This window comes from Callithrix jacchus, chromosome X (assembly GCF_049354715.1).
Source record: "Callithrix jacchus isolate 240 chromosome X, calJac240_pri, whole genome shotgun sequence".
Classification (NCBI taxonomy): domain Eukaryota; kingdom Metazoa; phylum Chordata; class Mammalia; order Primates; family Cebidae; genus Callithrix; species Callithrix jacchus.
This window is the reverse complement of record NC_133524.1, coordinates 48724711-48744694: the sequence shown is the minus strand read 5'-3', so window position 1 is coordinate 48744694 and position 19984 is coordinate 48724711. Positions and strand designations below refer to the sequence as shown.

At 39.9% G+C, this 19984-nt stretch overlaps 2 protein-coding genes across 4 annotated transcripts in view; one reads left to right on the top strand and one right to left on the bottom strand.

Moving 5' to 3' along the window:
* Window positions 1–7527, bottom strand: part of ZNF81 (zinc finger protein 81) — an 82456-nt gene extending 74929 nt beyond the window's left edge. The window contains exons 1-2 of one of the 3 annotated variants that reach the window (XM_078363153.1): window positions 7444–7527; window positions 1477–1693 (exon numbers count right to left, since the gene is read on the bottom strand). In XM_078363153.1, the coding sequence (XP_078219279.1) occupies window positions 1477–1530 (54 nt within the window). In that variant the 5' untranslated portion in view covers window positions 1531–1693; window positions 7444–7527. The remainder of the gene's footprint in view (window positions 1–1476; window positions 1694–7443) is intronic. The other 2 variants (XM_078363154.1, XM_008989218.6) reach the window with 2 other exon arrangements.
* A 107-nt stretch (window positions 7528–7634) lies between these two features.
* UXT (ubiquitously expressed prefoldin like chaperone) overlaps window positions 7635–19984 on the top strand; it is a 122974-nt gene continuing 110624 nt past the window's right edge. The window contains exon 1 of the mRNA XM_054250889.2: window positions 7635–7727. Within this exon, the coding sequence (XP_054106864.1) occupies window positions 7698–7727 (30 nt within the window). The 5' untranslated portion in view covers window positions 7635–7697. The remainder of the gene's footprint in view (window positions 7728–19984) is intronic.

The following is a 19984-nucleotide window of genomic DNA, read 5'->3' as shown; positions in this document are numbered from 1 at the left end:
GAGAGAAGACAATGATGCCCAGAAATGAGAGCAGCCCCACCTATTACTGGCTATTTACTGTGTAAACCTGGGCCAAATGGTTTTTCTCTAAGCCCCAGTTTTCCCTTCTATGAAATGGTGATAATAATGGCACCTAAGGCCAGGTGCGGTGGCTCACGCCTGTAATCCCAGCACTTTGGGAGGCAGAGATGGGTGGATCACCTGAGGTCAGCAGTTCGAGATCAGCCTAGCCAACATGGTGAAACCCCATCTCTACTAAATATACAAAAATTAGCCAGGCATGGTAGCACGTGCCTGTAATCCCAGCTACTGAGGAGGCTGAGGTAGGAGAATTGCTTGAATCTGGGAGGTAGAGGTTGCAGTGAGCCGAGATTGTGCCATTGCACTACAGTTGGGCGACAAGAGGAAAACTCCATCTCGAATAATAATAATAATAATGGCACCTACTAGGCAGGCACAGTGGCTTGGACCTGTAGTCCCAGCTACTTGGGAGGCTGACATAGGAGGATCACTTGAGCCCAGGAGTTTGAGGTTGCAAAGAGCTATGATGATGCCACTGCACTTCAGTCTGGGCAACAGAGTGAGACCCCGTGTCTAAAAACAGTAATAATAATGGCACCTACTTCATGAAGTTGTTGTGAAAATGAGTGGACACATGTAGAGTTCGTGTAACAGTGCTTGGCATGCAGTAAATGTTGTATGACTGCTTTTAATTATTATCACTGTGATTATCATCTAATGTGTTTGAACATATAGAAAGGAGATCTAAACACCAGGGAAGAATTTGGAGTCGAATGATTGATATGTATATAGTAACCCAAACAAATGACTGCGACAGAAAATTGTTAATTCCAGGGAAAAGAAAAAACTTGTGCAGAAATAGTCATCACACCATGGATACCATGGGATTCAATGATCAACACTGACCATAAATCTCACCAAAACAATGATATACCTATCTCAGCAAGGTGGGTTAGGAAATGTGTATGTGAGTGGGGGTGTAAAGGAAAGCTCAATCTCTGTCTTCAATAGTGGAAAGCAAATAGGTAAAACTCAAAACATTCTTTAAAACTATTAAAAAGAGTAAGGGTGTTTGCTTCTGGGAAGCTGGAATCTGGGGAAAACAAAGCATGGAAGAGATTTTTTTTTAAGAAAAGAGAACTATTTGATACCTTTTACCACTTGCAAATGAAACTAAGAGCTAATTCCAAATTATGAAAGGGCAACAGATATTCATAAAAATATGCAAGAATGATAAAGGGCTATTGACCTGAATATTTTTAAGAACTTCTTTTAAAATCCACAAGCTAAGATAAATAAATCAGCAATGGACAAGAGAAGGAAATTCACAAAATGGAAATAAATGACCAATAAAAATGGGGATGGGAGGAAATTTACCTGCCTAGTAAAAAAGTACTACAAATGAAAACTATGAGATAGTATCTTTCCTACTGGGCACCTCTTCCTCCTCCTCACCTCACAGGCACTGCCATGTCCCCCTGGCTGGGGAGTGTCCTCGTTAGCTGGCATGTTCCCGACGGACTTGGACTTCAGCCTCCGGGCTTTCTTGCAGACAACTCTAGAATTCCAGTGGGATCGGTGGACTCAACGGGAACTGCTGGGGTCAGAAGGAAGATACTGCAGCCTTCACTATGAGATCTGGCCCAGGGACTCTTCAGAGACTTCAAGAACCCTGGAAAAACAGTGTCCATATGATCAGAGGCAGGTAGCACTCACCACACAGAACATTTGGTTCCCTAGGGGAACCAAAGTACAGTTCACTGCACTGGACACTGTGGGGTAGATCAAGTCCAGGAAACACATATTCTGGTTATTAATTAAAATAAAATATGAGCAAGACCATGAGATTTGGACTAAAATTAATAAAGGCTTAAATTCCAGCTCTGCCAAATTTTAGCTAGGAGAACAATGAAAAAGCTTCTCGAGGCTTATTTTTCAAAATGAATTTGAAATATTTATCTCAATTGGTAGTGACAATTAGATGAGATTATGTTTCAATGGCACTTAGCACTGAACTGAACTGGCCCCAGGTAAATACTTAATACATGATAGCAAGTATTGTTGTTATAAGGAACCATGTAATGTGTAGAAACAGGTAATTTACACAACAATCCTTTCATCTATGTGTTGTCATAATCATTATTATTCCATTTTATGCATGCAGAATTAGAGGTTTAGCGATGTTAAGTCAAACCCAGTCTACCTGGCTCCAAAGTTCACGTTGTCAAAGCTGTATCATATGATACCTTTACCATGGTAGGCTCAAAATAAATGTGGTTCTGTTTGACAGACAGTGCAAATATGACCCTGAATTCAGAAGAAAAAAGTTAAATAAAATTTCTTGAAACAGAAGAGACATGCTAAAGGAAAAATAGTAACAGCCTGGGACTAACGTTTTTTAATTAACTCAAAAATATCCAGAGGTAAAACTGTTTCCCCATTGAGGGAACTAGGGAGGAGAGAGTGTCTCTGTGTCCAAGTTGAGGTACAATTTTATTCTGATCAATTATTAGAGGCACTGTAGATTTAGTCATTCTTGTTAGGAAAGGGAAAATATCTACTTAAAAAGAAGAGAAACTTAATTAAGACAATAGAAGTAAGAATGCGATGAAGAGGAAAAAGAAAGTAAAATAAATAGTAAAATAAAAGGCATGAGCAAGTTAAATTTTAAAAACACTAAAAAGATGTTATATCAAAGCAAGAGAGAAAATATGCTTTCTTCTCTTATAGTCATGGAACTTTTACAAATTCTTTCAAATAACTTGGCTACCAAAAAATCTGATAAATGTTTTAATGTTGGGAATTGACAGGCTTACATTCTCTGATTGTTAACATAAGATGTTCAACAACATCAGTCATTAGGAAAATGCAAATCAAAACCATAATCTTTCACGTACTAGGAGACCAACTCAATCCACTAAAATGCCTAACAAGAAGAAAAGACGATAACAAGTGTTGGTGAGATGTGAACAAATTGGAGCTCTCATACATTGCTGTTTGGATTGTAAAATGGTGCACTCATTCTGAAAAACAATTTGGCAGTTTCTCAAAATATTAACCACAGAGTCACCATAAAACACAGAAATATCTCTCATAGGTATCTATGCACGAGAAATAAAAAAACCCATGTCCATTCCAAAGCTTGTACACAAATATTCACAGCAGCATTATTCATAGCAGCCAAAAAGGAGAAACAAACCAAATGTTTAATGTCAACTGATGAATGGATAAACGAAATTTGGCATATATATATACACACACACACACACACACACACACACACACAATGGAATACTATAACATTTGGTAATACAAAAGAAGTACTGATACCTACTACAACATGGATGAACCTTGAAAATGCTACCCTAAGTGAAAGAAGCCAGTCACAAAAGACCACATATTTCATAATTCCATTCATGTGAAATATCCAGAATAGGCAAATCCACAGAGACAGAAATAAAACAGTGGTTGCCAAGGGCTGGGGGTATGAGGTGGCATGAATGGTGAATGTCTGCTAATGAGGACAGCATTTCTTTTGGGGGTGTTGAAAAGGTTCTAAAGTTAGATTATGGTAATGGCTGCACAACTCTATTAATATACTAAAAACCACCGAGCTGCATACTTTAAGTGGGTGAATTTTATGGTATTGGAATAAACCTAAATAAATATTATTTTTAAAAAGGGGAAGAAAAGAAACTTTTTCCTAAATAACCCAGGATCCAACTGGGAAATCAATACAGATTTACCAGAAGTTATGAAATACAGCATTATTTAGAGTGAAATGTACTGTTTGAAACAGCTTTGGTTTTAATTAAAAATAAATACAATCCCAAAATGAGCTATGTATTCAACCGAAAACATTAGAAGTAAAAAAAACAAAATTAAGCAAAACAAAAACTAAAACCAGGAAGTAATTAATAAAAATAAAACCTTTACTAAATCAAATAAATATAATAGGAGGCTTAAAGAAAAAAAGAGCTGGTCATTTGAAATGACCAATGTAGCCAGCCACAATGGCTCATACCTATAAGCTCAGCACGTTGGGAGGCCAAGGTGACAGGATCACTTAAGCCCAGGAGTTTGAGCCCAACCTGGGCAACATAGTGAAACCTCACCTCTATAAAAAAATACAAAAGTTAGGCATGGTTCTGTGTACCTGTAGTACCAGCTACTCAGGAGGACTGAGGTGGGAGGATTGCTTGAGCCTGGGAAGTTGAGGCTGCAGTGAGCCATAACTGTACCACTGCACTCCAGCCTGGATGACAGAATGAGATCCTGTCTCAAAAATAAATAAATAAATGGAAATGACCAACGTCATAAAAAACTATCTAGCAAATCAGATAAAGGAGTTAAGTATGTGTGCATATATGAGAAAGAGAGAGAGAGAGAGAGAGAGAGAGAGAGAGAGAGTGTGTGTGTGTGTGTGTGTGTAGATTAGGAATAACATAAGATAATTATCATCAACATTAGTCATTAGGAAAATACAAATCAAAACCCAAATCTTCCATTTGATTAGGAGACCATGTCTATGCAAGAGAAACGAAAACATACGTGCATTCCAATTATACACAAATATTCACACCATCATTATTCATAATAGCCAAAAAGTAGAAATAATCCATACATCCATTAACTGATGAACAGACAAACAAAATTTGCCATATATATACAATAGAATATTATTACTAAATAATTTTGTTACTATGTATTATTGCTAAGTAATAAATTTTATTACTTTTATTACTAAAGAATAATATTACTAGTCTAAATATATATATTATATATACTATATATAATAGTCTAAAATGGTATTAAATAGATCATCTGAATAGTTACATAACTATTACAGATATTGAAGCCATGATCAAAAAGCTTCCAAACGAAAGTTTTCAGGCCCAGATGGCTTCAATGGAGAAGTCTACCAAACATTTAAGGATTTAAATAAAAATTAGTACTCATTCCACACAATCTCTTCCGGAAAATAGAAGAGAAGGCCAGGCACAGTGGCTCACGCCTGCAATCCCAGCACTTTGGGAGGTCGAGAAGGGTGGATCATGAGGTCAAGAGATCGAGACCATACTGGTCAACATGGTAAAACCCCATCTATACTAAAAATAAAAAATTAGCTGGGCGTAGTGGTGTGCACCTATAGTCCCAGCTATTCGGGAGGCTGAAGCAGGAGAATCACTTGAGCCTGGGAGGCAGAGGTTGCAGTGAGCTGAGACTGCACCGCCGCACTCCAGCCTGGCGACAGAGCGAGACGCCATCTCAAAAAAAAAAGAAGTAGAAGAGGAGAAAATAGTCCCCAACTCATTCAATGAGGCCAGTATTACCCTAAAACTAAAGCCAAACAAGGCCAAGAGCAGTGGCTAACACCTGTAATCCCAGCACTTTGGGAGGCTGAGGCAGGAGGACTGCTCGAGCCCAAGAGATTGAGACCAGCCTGGGCAACATAATGAGACACTGTTCACAAAAAAATAATAAAATTAGCTGGGTGTGGTGGTGTGTGCCTGCAGTTCCAGCTACTCAGGAGGCTGAGTTGCAAGGATCACTTGAGCCTGGCAGTGAGCTGTGATCACACCACTGCACTCCAGCCTGAGCAACAGTGAGATTCTGTCTCAAAAAATACAAAATAAAACCAGACAAAGATAGTATAAAAAAGAAAACTATAGACCAATATTTCCCATGAACTTAGATGCAAAAATGCTTAAAAAAAGCATTAGCTAATCAATTCCTGCAATATATCCGAAGAATTATGTATCACAACCAAGTAGGGTTTATTTCAGGAATGTAAGGCTAGTTTAATATTCAAAAATCAATCAGTGTAACCCTCCATATTGGCAAGCTAAAAAAGAAAAAAAAATCACAAGATCATAAAAATTCAGATGATGTTGATGAAATTCAACACCCATTCATGATAAAAACTACCTGCAAATTAGGAATAGAGGGGAACTTCCTCAAATCAAAAAAGAGGGTCCAAAAAAGGAAAGCCCTACAGCTAAAATCATACTTAATGGTAAAAGGCTGAATATGTTACCCCTAAGACTGAAAACAATGCAAAGATGTCCACTTTCACCACTCTTATTCAACATAGTACTGGAACTTCTTGCCAGTGTAACAAAGGAAGAAAAGCAGAGGTACAGAGATTGGAAAGAAAGAAATAAAACTATCCCTGTTTGTATATGACACAATTGCCCATGGAGAAAACCAAAGGAATCTACCAAAAAAGGTGTAAAACCTAATAACTGAGCTCAGCAAGACTGCAGGATACAAGACCAACAGACAAAACTCAATTGTATTCCTATATATAAGCAGCAACTTAAAAGAGAACACCATTTACGACCACTCCAAAAAAATTAAACACTTAGGTATAAATTTAAATAAGACGTGTACAGAACTTGTGTGATAAAAATTACAATATACCATTGACAGAAATTTTTAAAGATTTAAATAAACAGAGACATACTATATACATGGATTGGAAGATTTGTCACAGTTAAAACTTAACTTCTTTCCGAGTTGGTAAACATGTTTAATGCAATTCCTATCAAAATCCAAGCAAGATGCTTTGTAGATAGAGACAAGATTTTCTAAAATGTGTATGGGAAAGGCAAAGGAAACAGAGGCATTAAAACACTTTTGAAAAAGAATAAAGTGCGAGGAATCACTCTATCCAATTCAAGACAGCATGGTAGTACTGGCAGAGGGATAGACACATAGACAATGGAACTGAATCGCAAACCCAGAAAGAGCCCACACATAAGTATGGCCAACTTATTTTTGACAATGGTAAGACAAGTCAATGGAGGAAAGATAGTCTTTTCAACAAATAGTGCTTGAGTCTGGACATCCATAAGCAAGTTAATGCACCTCGACCTAAGTCTCATACTTCATACAAAAAGTAACTCACAGTGGATCACAGACAGCAGTAAGGAGACACGGACAAATTACCATCACAGTGGAGAATTTCTCTCTCCTGAAGTAAAAGAAGAAATAGACAAAAAAGGACAGACTTTATATGACACAATTGACCACTAAATAATTAAATATTATTTTCAAGTATATACAGAACGTTTCTAAAAATGCACTACGCACTAGGCCGTAAGTCTCCTTGTATTTCAAGGAATGAGCTCCACGTAGGTGTTTTTCTAACACAGAAAACTAAGGTTACAGATCCATTACAAAGAAACTTTTGCACACTGAAAACCCCACTTTTGAATAACTCCTCAGTAAAAGACAAATGAATACGAGTTAACACTCTTAAAAAACAATGCTCCAAACCCAATGGGGCTTAGAATGAACTTTAAGACCTTAAGGGTGACATTAGAAAAGAGAAAAGCCTGAAAAACGATGAGCGAATCATCCAACTCAAGTTAGACAAACGATTCCATCACTGACCACACAGAATCGCCTAGCACTCACCCACCCCGGTCCCCCATCACCTCCACATCCCTGGGCACTGAACGTCGAATCCTCCTGACAACTATGTAACCCCGGCTGAGAACCGGCGAGAACCGCAGCCGCTTCCGGTCACTACCCCTAGCACCGCCCTTTTTCGGGGTTTGGGACTTCGCATGAGTGAGGGAAAGGGGGGTCCGCGCGTGCGCAAAACCACGTTTGAAGCCGCTAATAGCCAGGAGTTAACATGGAGAAATTACGGAAGTGAGGGGTTTGGGATGTTCGGTGCCCCTCCGCGACGTGTTCAGGTAGGGAACATGGCCGCGCCCAAGTCGCGCTTCCCCATGGGGTACACCATGTTGGAGTAGTGTCCATTCCGTATTGAGGATGAGGACACCTCTAAACTCACAGAGCAGGGAGGTGGAGCTGTCCCGCTGATGGCGGGAAGCACGGGTGGGGACGTTTCTCTGGGCGGGCTTACTGGAGGAGGGGTCTTTGGATCTGTAGTCTATGGGTCCGTTCGATACCGTTCAGAGAAACTGAAGGGCCTCTTGGAAAGAATCAGGGGCGGCCGCGGCTATCTCCTGGCAGATACCACAGGATGAGAAGCGGGGAGATGTCACGTTGACTACAGGCTTCTCCTAGGACATACCACAAGGGAAGGAGGAGGAGAAATCAGGGTTGTGCAAGCCTTCCTAGGATATGCCATGAGGTGGGAAAAGGGGAGAACTCGGAGTGCGGGGTTCTCCCTCCTGCTGTGCCTGTGGGTCTTGGATGCGGGGTTTTAATGCTCCAACAATCTACCTGATCTCCCACTCCATCTACCCTAACTAAAAAGGGACTGTGTACCAGTACTGATAATTTTGAATATGTCTTTAGTCTAACGCAGTATGTCAATAAAAATCTTTAGGAAAAGTTATTATCTTTATTTCCTCATGAAGTCAAATCTATATAGTCATGATGCCCTTGCTTTGGAAATGTAGCTTTAATACAAGGCTCTGCTTCTACCCTTCCACCAGTTTGCTGCCCCTTATCACCTCCAATGTGTAAATTCTGGAGATGTCCCTGCCCTGTGGGAGATGTCACTAGAGCAGAAGGGGAAGAAGTCGTGCAGTCCTCCACCTAAGAATGTCTATTCATCCTTCAAAACCAAGTTCAAGTATCTCCTCTCCAGGGAATCTTCCTGACAGAGCTAGAAGCCTGTATGCCCTGCTGAAAGCCTTTCTGTGAGAGGACCCGGTGTAGGCTGAAGTGTGGACTGGCTAGGGGTTCTCCATCCAGTCTTATCCCCTCTGGTCCTCGGTTTAACAATCTCGAAGGTTAGAGGTGTCCTAGTCCAATTAGCCTCAAACTAATTCTTGGTCAGACAGATCCATCAATCAATAAGGGAGACTGCATACCAGGGGCACCATGGGCAGCTCACTAAGCAAAGGAAAAGAGACTTCTTACATGATTTTGAGGAATAGTGGAGTTGAGATGAAATTGAAATGAAGCAATGTTTTAGTGGGCTCAAAGCAGTTATTATTTTTATTTCCTCATGAAGTCAAATCTATATAGTCATGATGCCCTTGCTTTGGAAATGTAGCTTTAATACAAGGCTCTGCTTCTACCCTTCCACCAGTTTGCTGCCCCTTATCACCTCCAATGTGTAAATTGACCCTCTATGTAAAGGGTCAATGTCAGGTCTGGACTGTGAAGTGAACCCAGAGTGCTGTTTCCTTGGAAACAATTTAGTTGTAGAATTTTGTGTCCCCAGATAACTCTTGCCTAAAGCTCTGCACCTGAGTTGAAAATTGAATGTTGCTTCTCCGGAAGTGACTTGGAATCTCAAGAGTCTGATGTTTCACTCTTACTGATGTAATTTCAAACAGCAATTTCTGATAGTCTATGATTGTAGAGAACAAAGTGTCTCCATGACTAAGGAAGCAATAGTCACCTAAAGTAGGGGTTCTTTATGGCATTAAAACTGCAGCATGTCCTTAGAAGAAATAATGTTTCCTGTGAATTTTGCATTTGGCTTTATATGTGTCTGTTCTTCCATTCTGGTGAATGGCAGGGCACATTTTTATAGTCTGATTTCATTTTTATTTTCTTAGACAATTGGTGTCTTCGTCCATGTTCTGCTTCTATAGGAGAATACCACAGATTGGGTAATTTATAAAGAAAAGAAGCTTATTTGGCTCATAGTTCTGGAGATTGGGAAGTCCAGCATAGTGCCAGCATCCTTCTTGCTGCATTATTCCATGGCAGAGGACGAGAGGGCAAGGAAGCATATGAACAAAGAGCACAAGGGCCTGGGCTCACTTTATAACAACCCACTCTTGAGTTAGTTACTCTTGGTAACTAACTCACTCCCTTAATGACAGCATTAATCAGTTTATGAGAGTGGAGCCTCCATGGCCTATTCACTTTTTAAAAGCCCCACCTCCTAATGCTGTTACAATGGCAATTTCAATGTGAGTTTCAGAGGAGACAAACATTCGAATCATAGCAGTTGAACTTTGATTATCCCAGCTTGTCATTCTGCCCCTGCATCCCTGGTCTGGGCAAATGTTTGTTGAATGAATAAATGAAAGAAGAAATTGAATCCGTGGAAACATATTTGGCATGCATACACTTCTAATAGAGTGCCAAGAATCATTGTTAGTTTTCTTGGATGTCATAATAGTACCAAAAAAAAAAAAAAAAAAGCTCTGTTAGACCACTTCAGAGAAGAAGGAAATGTAGAGCCAGCATATAAAGAGATGTTCAAAGTCATTAGGAAAATACAAGTCAAGACGTAATAAAATGGTATTTTAAACCCATTCAAATTGCAAAAACGTAAAAGTCTGACAGTACCAACAGTTGGAGAGTATGTAGGCCAACAGGATCTTCTTGCCCTGCTGAAGGAATGTAAATCATTGCAAACACTTTAGAAAATATTTTCGCATTTTCTCCTACAGTGAATACATACATACCTTACAGTCCAGTGAGTCCACTCTCATGAATGTATCCAAGAGAGACACTTGCACAAGAAACCTAGGATATGCCTGTTTCTTAGTCTGTTTTCTGTTGCTTACAACAGAATACCTGAAACTGGGTAATTTCTAAACAAAAACAATTTATTTCTTACAGTTATGGAGGCTGAGAAGTCCAAGGTTGAAGGGCTGCAACTGGTGAGGGCCTTCTTGCTGGTAGGGACTCTCTGCAGAGTCCCAACGTAGCACAGGGTATCACACAGTGAAGGGACCGAGCATGCTAGCTCAGGTCTCTCTTCCTGTTTTTATAAAGCCACTAGTTCCACTCCCATGATAAGCCATTAATCATTTAACTCATTAATCTACTAACCCATTAAGGGGTTAACCCATTAGTGGATTAATCCATTCATGAGGGCAGGACAGAGACCTCAACACCCACTCACCTCTTAAAGGCCCCACCTCTCAATACTGCTACATTGGGAATTAAATTCCAACATGAGTTTTGGAGGGGACAAATATTCAAACCATACCAGCATGGCATCCTGTTCACAACAGCAAAACCTGGAAACATAAATGGATGCTCATCAACAGGAGTCATAATGAATGAACTAGAACAACACCCAACAGTATGGATGAATATTAAGGAGGAGGAACTATAATCCCAAAAGATTATGTAAAGCATAACACACTTTTTATAAACTTAAAAGCTACTACTATAGGCTGGGCGCAGTGGCTTATGCCTGTAATCCCAGCACTTTGGGAGGTCGCGGTGGGATGATCTCTTGAAGAGAGGAGTTCAAGACCACCCTGGGCAACAAAGTGAGATCCCCATCCCTACAAAAATTTTAAACATTTGCCAGGTGTGGTGGTGTGTACCTGTAATCCCAGTTACTTGGGAAGCTGAGGTGGGAGGATCCCTTGAGCCCAGGGGTTCAAGGCTGCAGTGAGCTATGACAGTGCCACTGCACTCCGACCTCGGTGACAGAGCAAGACCCTGTCTCTTAAAAAAAAAAGCTGCTAATATAAAGGATATGAACTATTTAGGATTTTGTGTAGTTGCAATCAAATTACATTAAGAAGAAATTTAAAAACAATAAACTTGGGATTCAGGATGATATTTACCTCAGTTGAGGGTGGGGGCAAGGCAACGAATTGGGGGACTACATGGATAGATGGAGGTTATCATCAAGTTCATACCTTTTTTGGGGGGTGGTAGGTGCATATATTCATTCATTCATTCATTTTAGAGACAGAGTCTCATTCTGTCGCCCAGGCTGATGTGCAGTGGCACGATCATAGCTAATTATATTATTTAAAGTAACTAAATATTTAAATCAATTGGGAAAATTAAAATGTTAGATAATGTGATGGTTAATACTTGATTGGATTGAAGGATGCAAAGTATCGATCCTGGGTGTGTCTGTGAGGGTGTTGCCAAAGGAGATAAACATTTGAGTCAGTGTGCTGGGGAAGGCAGAGCCATCCTCAATCTGGGTGAGTACCATCTAATCAGCTGCCAGCACAGCCAGGATATAAAGCAGGCAGAAAAATGTGAAGAGGCTAGACTGGCTTAGCCTCCCAGCCTACATCTTTCTCCCATGCTGGATGCTTCCTACCCTCGAACATTGGACTCCAAGTTCTTCAGCTTTGGGACTCGGGCTGGCTTCCTTGCCCCTCAGCTTGCAGACGATCTATTGTGGGACCCTGTGATCATGTGAGTTAATACTACTTAATAAACTCCCACACGTATATATGGATGAATATATATATATAAGGGACAGATATTTCTAGTATCTTTACAATGTAGAGGGCAGCAAAACACATACATCAGAGTCATTTTCTTGAAACATTAATGATTCCCCCAAAAGACTCCGCAGGCATCTCTGGATGAAATGACTACTATAATAAAATTAATCTGATAAGATAAGTAATGCATGAGATACCAAAGAGGTGGAGAACTTATAACTTAAATACTTGGTGAATTGACCATCAGGTACTTGATGTTTAGTGCAACAAAACAGCCCCCAAATCCCTAACTTCATGGAGTTAACATCCTACTAGGGAATAGAGGCAGTAAGCATTTTCAAAGAGTAAATTATAAAGGTGATAACTGCTAACGAAGGGATGTGATAGGGAGAGATATGAGTTGAAAATGCTGGGGGAACTGCCACTTTATGTTTTTAGTTTTTAGTTTTAATTTTTTTTATTTTTTAAATTTGTGTGGGTATATAGTAGGTGTATATATTTATAGGGCACGTAAGGTATTTTGATACAGGCATGCAATGTGAAATAAGCACATCATGGGGAATAATATATCCATCCCATTAAGCATTTATCCTTTGAGTTACAAACAATCCAATTACACTCTTTAAATTATTTTAAAATGTGCAATTAAGTTATTGACTATAGTCACCCCCATTGTGCTATCAAATAGTAGATCATATTCATTCTTCTAACTATATTTCTTGTGCTCGCTAACCATCCCCACCAGCCCCTGATTACCCTTCCTAGCCTCTGGTAACCATTCTTCTACTCTCCATCTCCATAAGCTTAATTGTTTTGATTTTTAGATCCCACAAATAAGTGAGAACATGTGACGTTTGTCTTTCTGTGCCTGGCTTATTTCACTTAACATAATGATCTCCAGTTTCATCCATGTTGTTGCAAATGACTGGATCTCATTCTTTTTATGGCTAAATAGTACTCCATTGTGTATAGGTACCATGTTTTCTTTATCCATTTATCTGTTGATGGATGGTTAGGTTGCTTCCAAACCTTAGCTATTGTAAACAGTGCTGAAACAAACATAGGAGTGCAGATATTTCTTCCATATACTGATTTCCAGAACTGCCACTTTAAATAGAGAGGTCAGTTGGGATTCTTCACATTTATGTGGGTACCCAGTTGAAAACCAAGAAGAATGCAAAGTCCAAGTATGTGCAGCTAAGGACATAATGACGAACACCTGTGTCCTAGAGTAGATACAAGCATTAATCCACAGCCAAGGTCTTCTGGTCACTCTTGTCTTGTGTGCCTCCCTTTAGTAGGGGAAAGCGTTTTACAAAGTCTTCCACTGACAGAAGTCAAAGAAAATTTTGTGAAAAGTATCAGGTTCAATGGCTGAGCAGGGACCTCAGGACCAATAGCCACAACCATTTACATACTTCAGTAGGTAGCAAGTAATGATGCCTTATTTATTTTACACCCAGCTTTTTAACGGAAAAATTTCACACCTACACAAAGGTTAAAAGACTTGCACTATGTATATTCAAATACCCTCTGCCTAGATGTAAGAATTGTTCATCTATTCACATTTTCCTTATATTTCTGTATGCATATATACAGGCCCCATCATTTAAAAACAGAGTCAGTATGCAACAATCTTGCATGTTCTTCACATGTACCCCAAAACCTAAAATGCAATTTTAAAAAAAAGAAAAAAAAACAGTCAAAAGAAAATGATTGAAGGGACTGCTATAGAACTTAAAGGCTTTATTCAGCTGAGGTGCAATGTCCTGATTGAAGCAGGGGCAGCCTTTTTTTTTATTTTATTTTTTTGAGACAGAGTTTCTCTCTTGTTGCCCACGCTGGAGTGCAATGGCTCAATCTCGGCTTACTGCCACCTCTGCCTCCTGGGTTCAAGTGATTCTCCTGCCTCAGTCTTCCGAGTAGCTGGGATTACAGGCATGTGCCACCACACCCAGCTAATTTTGTGTTTTAGTACAGACCGGGTTTCTCCGTGTTGGTCATGTTGGTCTCGAACTCCCGACCTCAGGTGATCTGCCTGCTTCAGACTTCCAAAGTGCTGGGATTACAGGTGTGAGCCACCGCGCCTGGCCAGGTCAGGGTTTTTATGAGGGAAAGAGGAGCATCTGTTCTTCCTTTTGGCTTAGGTAGCTGTGTGTACACACACACACACACACACACACTAGAGAGAGATGGGGTCTCGTTATGTTGCCTAGGCTGGTCTCAAACTCCTGTCCTCAAGCGATCCTCCTGTCTCAGCCTCCCAAAATGCTATTATTACAGTTGTGAGCTACCATGCCTGGCCTAGGTAGCAATTTTGGACTTTGAAACTTGTAGATGGTGGCAGGGTCGTTCCTGTTTTTGTGCCCCTTGCTCAATCAGAACCCTTCAGAACAGTATTTTCAGAGGATTGTTTTCGCAAACCTTGTGGCTTATCTGCTAGTCAGAGGTCATGGGGGCAGGGGAGAGATAGCACCTTTCTTCATAAGGTGCAAGGTAGAAGGCAACAGAGAAACTGAGGACTACTGTGTTTCTTTTGCAATACCTTTGCATAGTAAGCTGCAGATACCATGCTCTTTCAAGGATATACACTCAGCAAGTATCTCCTGAGGGACTGAATATACAAACGGGCAATGGCCAGACCATATATAACAATAGAATCCTGACCTACAACCTCTGCAGCAATAAGCCTGGGAAGCCAAACCACAACCTCAGTAGCAATCAGCCCAGATGGTCAGGATTTGGTTGATGAAATCCAGCTTCTCCATTTTTTTAACCCAATTTGCAACTCAGGATGAACCAGAAAAAGCCAAATCTACTTCCCAAACCAACTGCATAGGAAGCCCCACTTCAGTTAGTCCGCTTCCAGCTTGTCCACTCCAACACCCTCCAATCAGGACACACTTGAAGCCTTCCCCTTTTCCTACTACTTATAAAGCTTTCCCACCTGCCTGCCTTTGAGTCTTTGACAAATGCCAAGTGATAGTGGCCCAATACCTTACTATAGTAAGATTTGAAAAGTCTCTTCTCTTTCTCATTTGGATTATCTGTGTATATTGCCACTTTCCTAAGAACAAGGACATTTTCTTGCATAGCCACAAGCCCATTCTCACCCTGAAGGAATTTGAGTTTTTAAACAATTTAAAATTTTATTTTTAAATTATCATACAGTAAAATTGACTTTTTGGTGTACAGTTTAATTAATTAATTACCTTATTTATTTATTTTTGAGATGGAGTCTCTCTCTGCCACCAAGGCTGGAGTGCAGTGGCCTGATCTCAGCCCACTGCAACCTCTGCCCCCCAGGTTCAAGCAATTCTCCTGCCTTAGCCTCCTGAGTAGCTGGGATTACAGGTGCCTGTCACCATGCCCAGCTAATTTTTGTATTTTTTTAGTAGAGACGGAGTTTCACCATGTTGGCCAGGCTCGTCTTGAACTTCTAGCCTCAAGTGATCTCCCCACCTCAGCCTCCCAAAGTGCTGGGATTACAGGTGTGAACCACCGTGCCCGGCCTAATTAGTTTACTTTTGAGTGGAGGTCTTGCTCTGCTGCCCAGGCTGGAGTGCAGTGGTGTGATCATGGCTCACTGCAGCCTCAAACTCCTGGCCTCAAGCAATCCTCATGCCTTGGCCTCCTAAGCTTCTGGGGTTACAGGCATGAGCCACCACACCCAGCCCAGTTTCATAAATTTTAATTCGTGTATAGATTTGTGTAACCACCACCACCATCAGCATACAGAACAGCTCCATGACACTCCCTCCCCCGCCAAAAAATCTCGTCACACCTAAGAAATTTAACAATGATATAATAATATTATGCAGACCAAATTCCAGTTTTTTCTAGTTGGCTCCAATTTTTTTTTACAACTTAAAAAAATCCATATCCAAATAGGGTTCATGCATTGCATTTGGTTGTAGTATCTCCTTAGTCTCTAATCTCTTCCTTAGTCTTAATGTATAATAGTTTCCTAGCCTTTTTTGTCTGTCATGATGTTAATATTTTTGAAGGGCTATGTCAATTCTGTTACAGATGGTTCTGCATTTCTAACTGTTTTCTCAAAAACAGATTCAGGCCAAACAACTTGGGGTAAAAAACTACATGGGTGATATGTCCCTCTCAGTAAGCCATATATGGAGGCACCTATCAGTTCACATTGTTGGTAATACTACACTAAGTTTGACTTCTAGGTTAAGGGATGGTCCATCAAATCTCTCCATTACAAAAAAGCCACCTCTGTCTTTTGTATGTATCTGTGGGGTCATTCTTTGGGGACCCTGTGAATAATCTGTTCCCCAAGAAGCATTCATAGAATGGATTTAGCACTTACAACTGACAGATCACATTGAGCAGGCTTCCAAATTAACCCACCTGGGGAAGTCTTAGAATTCATGGCTTACTTCTTGTCCCTGAGTAAAAGATCTTATCATGAGTTCCTCAAACTATTGACAAACTGATTAATACATAACCTACTGACACTAAAAAGGACACTAATTTGTTTCTAAATCATGATGTTTTACAATTTTTTTGCTAAGTCAAAGTTTTACTGATTGTCTTACATGTAGAACATTTTAGCCTGTGTGTCATAATCTATAATCAATGATTATAACCTCTATATTATACCCTCCAATAAAAAAGACAGTTCTAACCTGAAGAGTCCTCCCGTCTTCTAAAAATTTCCCATAAAAGCCCTTCAGCCTATAGCAAACTTGAATATGATCAACTTTGTTGGTGTGTCTTTGTGAGTTGATCCTCACATTTGGTTTCCAGTAAACCTTTTCCAAATTATTTCTACCTCAACAGCCTTAATTTGGATCCATTGATGATCTTTGCCTAAAATAATTACTCACTTTAGGGTTGCAAAATGTGATTTTCTAATTCTATTATTTTGCTGTATTTATTATCTGGCATTCTTTGTTAAAGAGTTTTCCCTCCCTGTGCACGAAGGGGATTTTTTTGAGAATAACTATAGTCATGTCCCAGCATTGGATTTATTGCTTTTCTGATTGCAGATACATTGCATAACACACAATTAGTGCATAAGAAATATCAGTGCAATGAATAAATGATAAGTTGTGCCATAATATTCTACTGGAACTCCCGGACACACAATCTGTACTCATCAATTCCAGTTTTCTTCCCCATTTGCAGTATGTCAGATATACTGGTTCTCAGATCTTTGTCTTGGCTCTGAAACCAGATTTTTTCCTATCTTCTAATCTAGTATCTTCATGCTTCTTGATTCTAGTGACTGGAATCATGCTGATGACTTGATTTCACGGATTTATTTGAGCTCTGCTGAGAAATACCTGGACTATTGAATATTGCCATATTCATCTCCATAGGATTGTATTGTGTTGACTTACTCCAGCAATAGATGACAGTGTTAGTTTTCTCATAACTTCACCAAAAGAATGGGTTGTTAAGGTTATAGATTTTGCCAATCTGGGAGGTGGGAAATGATATCTTGAGTGTAGTTTTAATTTACTTTTGTCTTAGTACAAGGGTGGTTGAGCATGCTTTCATATTATTAAAATCCTGTGTATTGGTTTTTCTCTCAATGAATTTTGCCTATGTTTCATTCAGTTAATATGACATCAATATACTGCCAAATTTTAAAACTTCCCTTTAATCCTAACGTAGTCCTACTTTGTTATGATGTATTGTCCTTAAAAAAAAATTATTGGTACATAAAAAAGAAGAAAGAAAAAATATAAATAATAAAAATAAATAAATAGATACATAATAGATGTACAGATATGTTATTCTTTTAATATAGTACTGGATTCTATTTGCTTACATTTCATTTAGGAATGTTTTTGTTTAATGTTCCTAAGTTAGAATGCTCTAAACTTAGTGTTAGCATGATATATCTTTCTTTATCCCCTTACTTTTGAACTTTCTGTATATTTATATGTAAAGTGGGATTCTTATAGATGGCATATAGTTGGATCTTGGTTTTTTATGCATTCTGACAGTGCCTGTTTTTTAATTGGTGTATCTATATGATTCACATTTGGTATGGTTTGGCTGTGTCCCCCACCCAAAATCTCATCTTGAATTGTAGTCCTCATAATCCACACATGTCAAGGGAGAGACCAGGTGGAGGTAATTGAACCATGGGGTGGTGTCCCCCATTCTGCTCTCGTGTCAGTGAGTGATTTCTCTTTTCTTTTTTATTGGTCTCACTAGCAGTCTATTTTGTTGATCTTTTCAAAAAACCAGCTCCTGGATTCATTGATTTTTTTTGAAGGCTTTTTTTGTGTCTCTATATCCTTCAGTTCTGCTCTGATCTTAGTTATTTCTTGTCTTCTGCTAGGTTTTGAATTTATTTGATCTTGCTTCTCTAGTTCTTTTAATTGTGATGATAGGGTTTCGATTTTAGATCTTTCCTCGCTTCTCATGTGGGCATTTAGCACTGTAAATTTCCCTCTAGACACTGCTTTAAATGTGTCCCAGAGATTCTGGTATGTTGTGTCTTCGTTCTCATTGGTTTCAAAGAACGTCTTTATTTCTGCCTTCATTTCATTATTTATCCAGTAGTCATTCAGTAACAGGTTGTTCAGTTTCCATGTAGTTGTGTGGTTTTGAGTGAGTTTCTTAATCCTGAGTTCTAATCTGATTGCACTGTGGTCTGGGAGACTGTTTGTTATGATTTCCATTCTTTTGCATTTGCTTAGGAGTGATTTACTTTCAATTAACTTGTGTATGCTTCACGAAGTTCTCATGCTGTGTTTTTCAGTTCCATCAAGTCGTTTATGTTCTTCTCCAAGCTGGTTATTCTAGTTAGCATTTTGTCTAACCTTTTTTCAAGGTTCTCAATTTCTTTGCATTGGATTAGAACATGTTCCTTTAGCTTAGAGAAGTTTGTTATTACCCATCTTTTGAAGCCCGCTTCTGTCAATTCGTCAAATTCATTCACCATCCAGGTTTGTTTCCTTGCTCATGAGGAGTTGAGATCCCTTGGAGGAGGAGAGGCATTCTGGTTTTTGGTGATTTCATCCTTTTTGCACTGATTTCTTCCCATCTTCATGGGTTTATCTACCTTTAGTCTTTGAAGTTGGTGACTTTCAGATGGGGTCTCTGAGTGGATGTCCTTTCTGTTGTTGAAGCTATTTCTTTGTGTTTTTAAATTTTCCTTCTAACATCCAGGCTCCTCTGCTGCAGGACTGCTGGAGGTCCCCTTCAGACCCTGCTTGCCTGGGAATCACCCGTGGGGGCTGCAGAACAGCAAGGATTGCTGCCTGTTCCTTCCTCTGGTAGCTTTGTCTCAGAATGATATCCGCCAGATGTCAGCCAGAGCTCTCCTGTATGAGGTGTCTTTTCGGATATATGATGGTCAGGGAGCTGCTTGAGGAGGTACTTTGTCCCATATCGGAGCTCAAGTGCTGTGCTGGGAGCTCCATTGCTGCTGGGCAGGCATGTTTAAGTCTGCTACAGTGGAACTCACAACTGCCCCTTTTCCCAGGTGCTCTGTTTCGGGAAGGTGGGGCTTTATTTATAAGTCCCTTGCAGGCTGCTGCCTTTTTTCAGAGATGCCCTGCCCCGCAAGGAGGGAGTCTAGTCAGAGTCTGCCTGCAGAGGCATTGCTGAGCTGCCTCAGGCTCTGCCCAGCTGCTGTGTGAACTTCCCTGTGCTTTCTTTTTTTTTTGAGACAGAGTCTCACTCCCTCACCAGGCACCAGGCTAGAGTGCAGTGGCATGACCTCAGCTCACTGCAGCCTCCGCCTCCCAGGTTCAGGCAATTCTCCTGCCTCAGCCTCCTAAGTAGCTGGGATTACAGGTGTGTGCCACCATGCCCAGCTAATTTTTGTATTTTTTTAGTAAAGACAAGATTTCACCATGTTGCTCAGGCTGGTCTCAAAC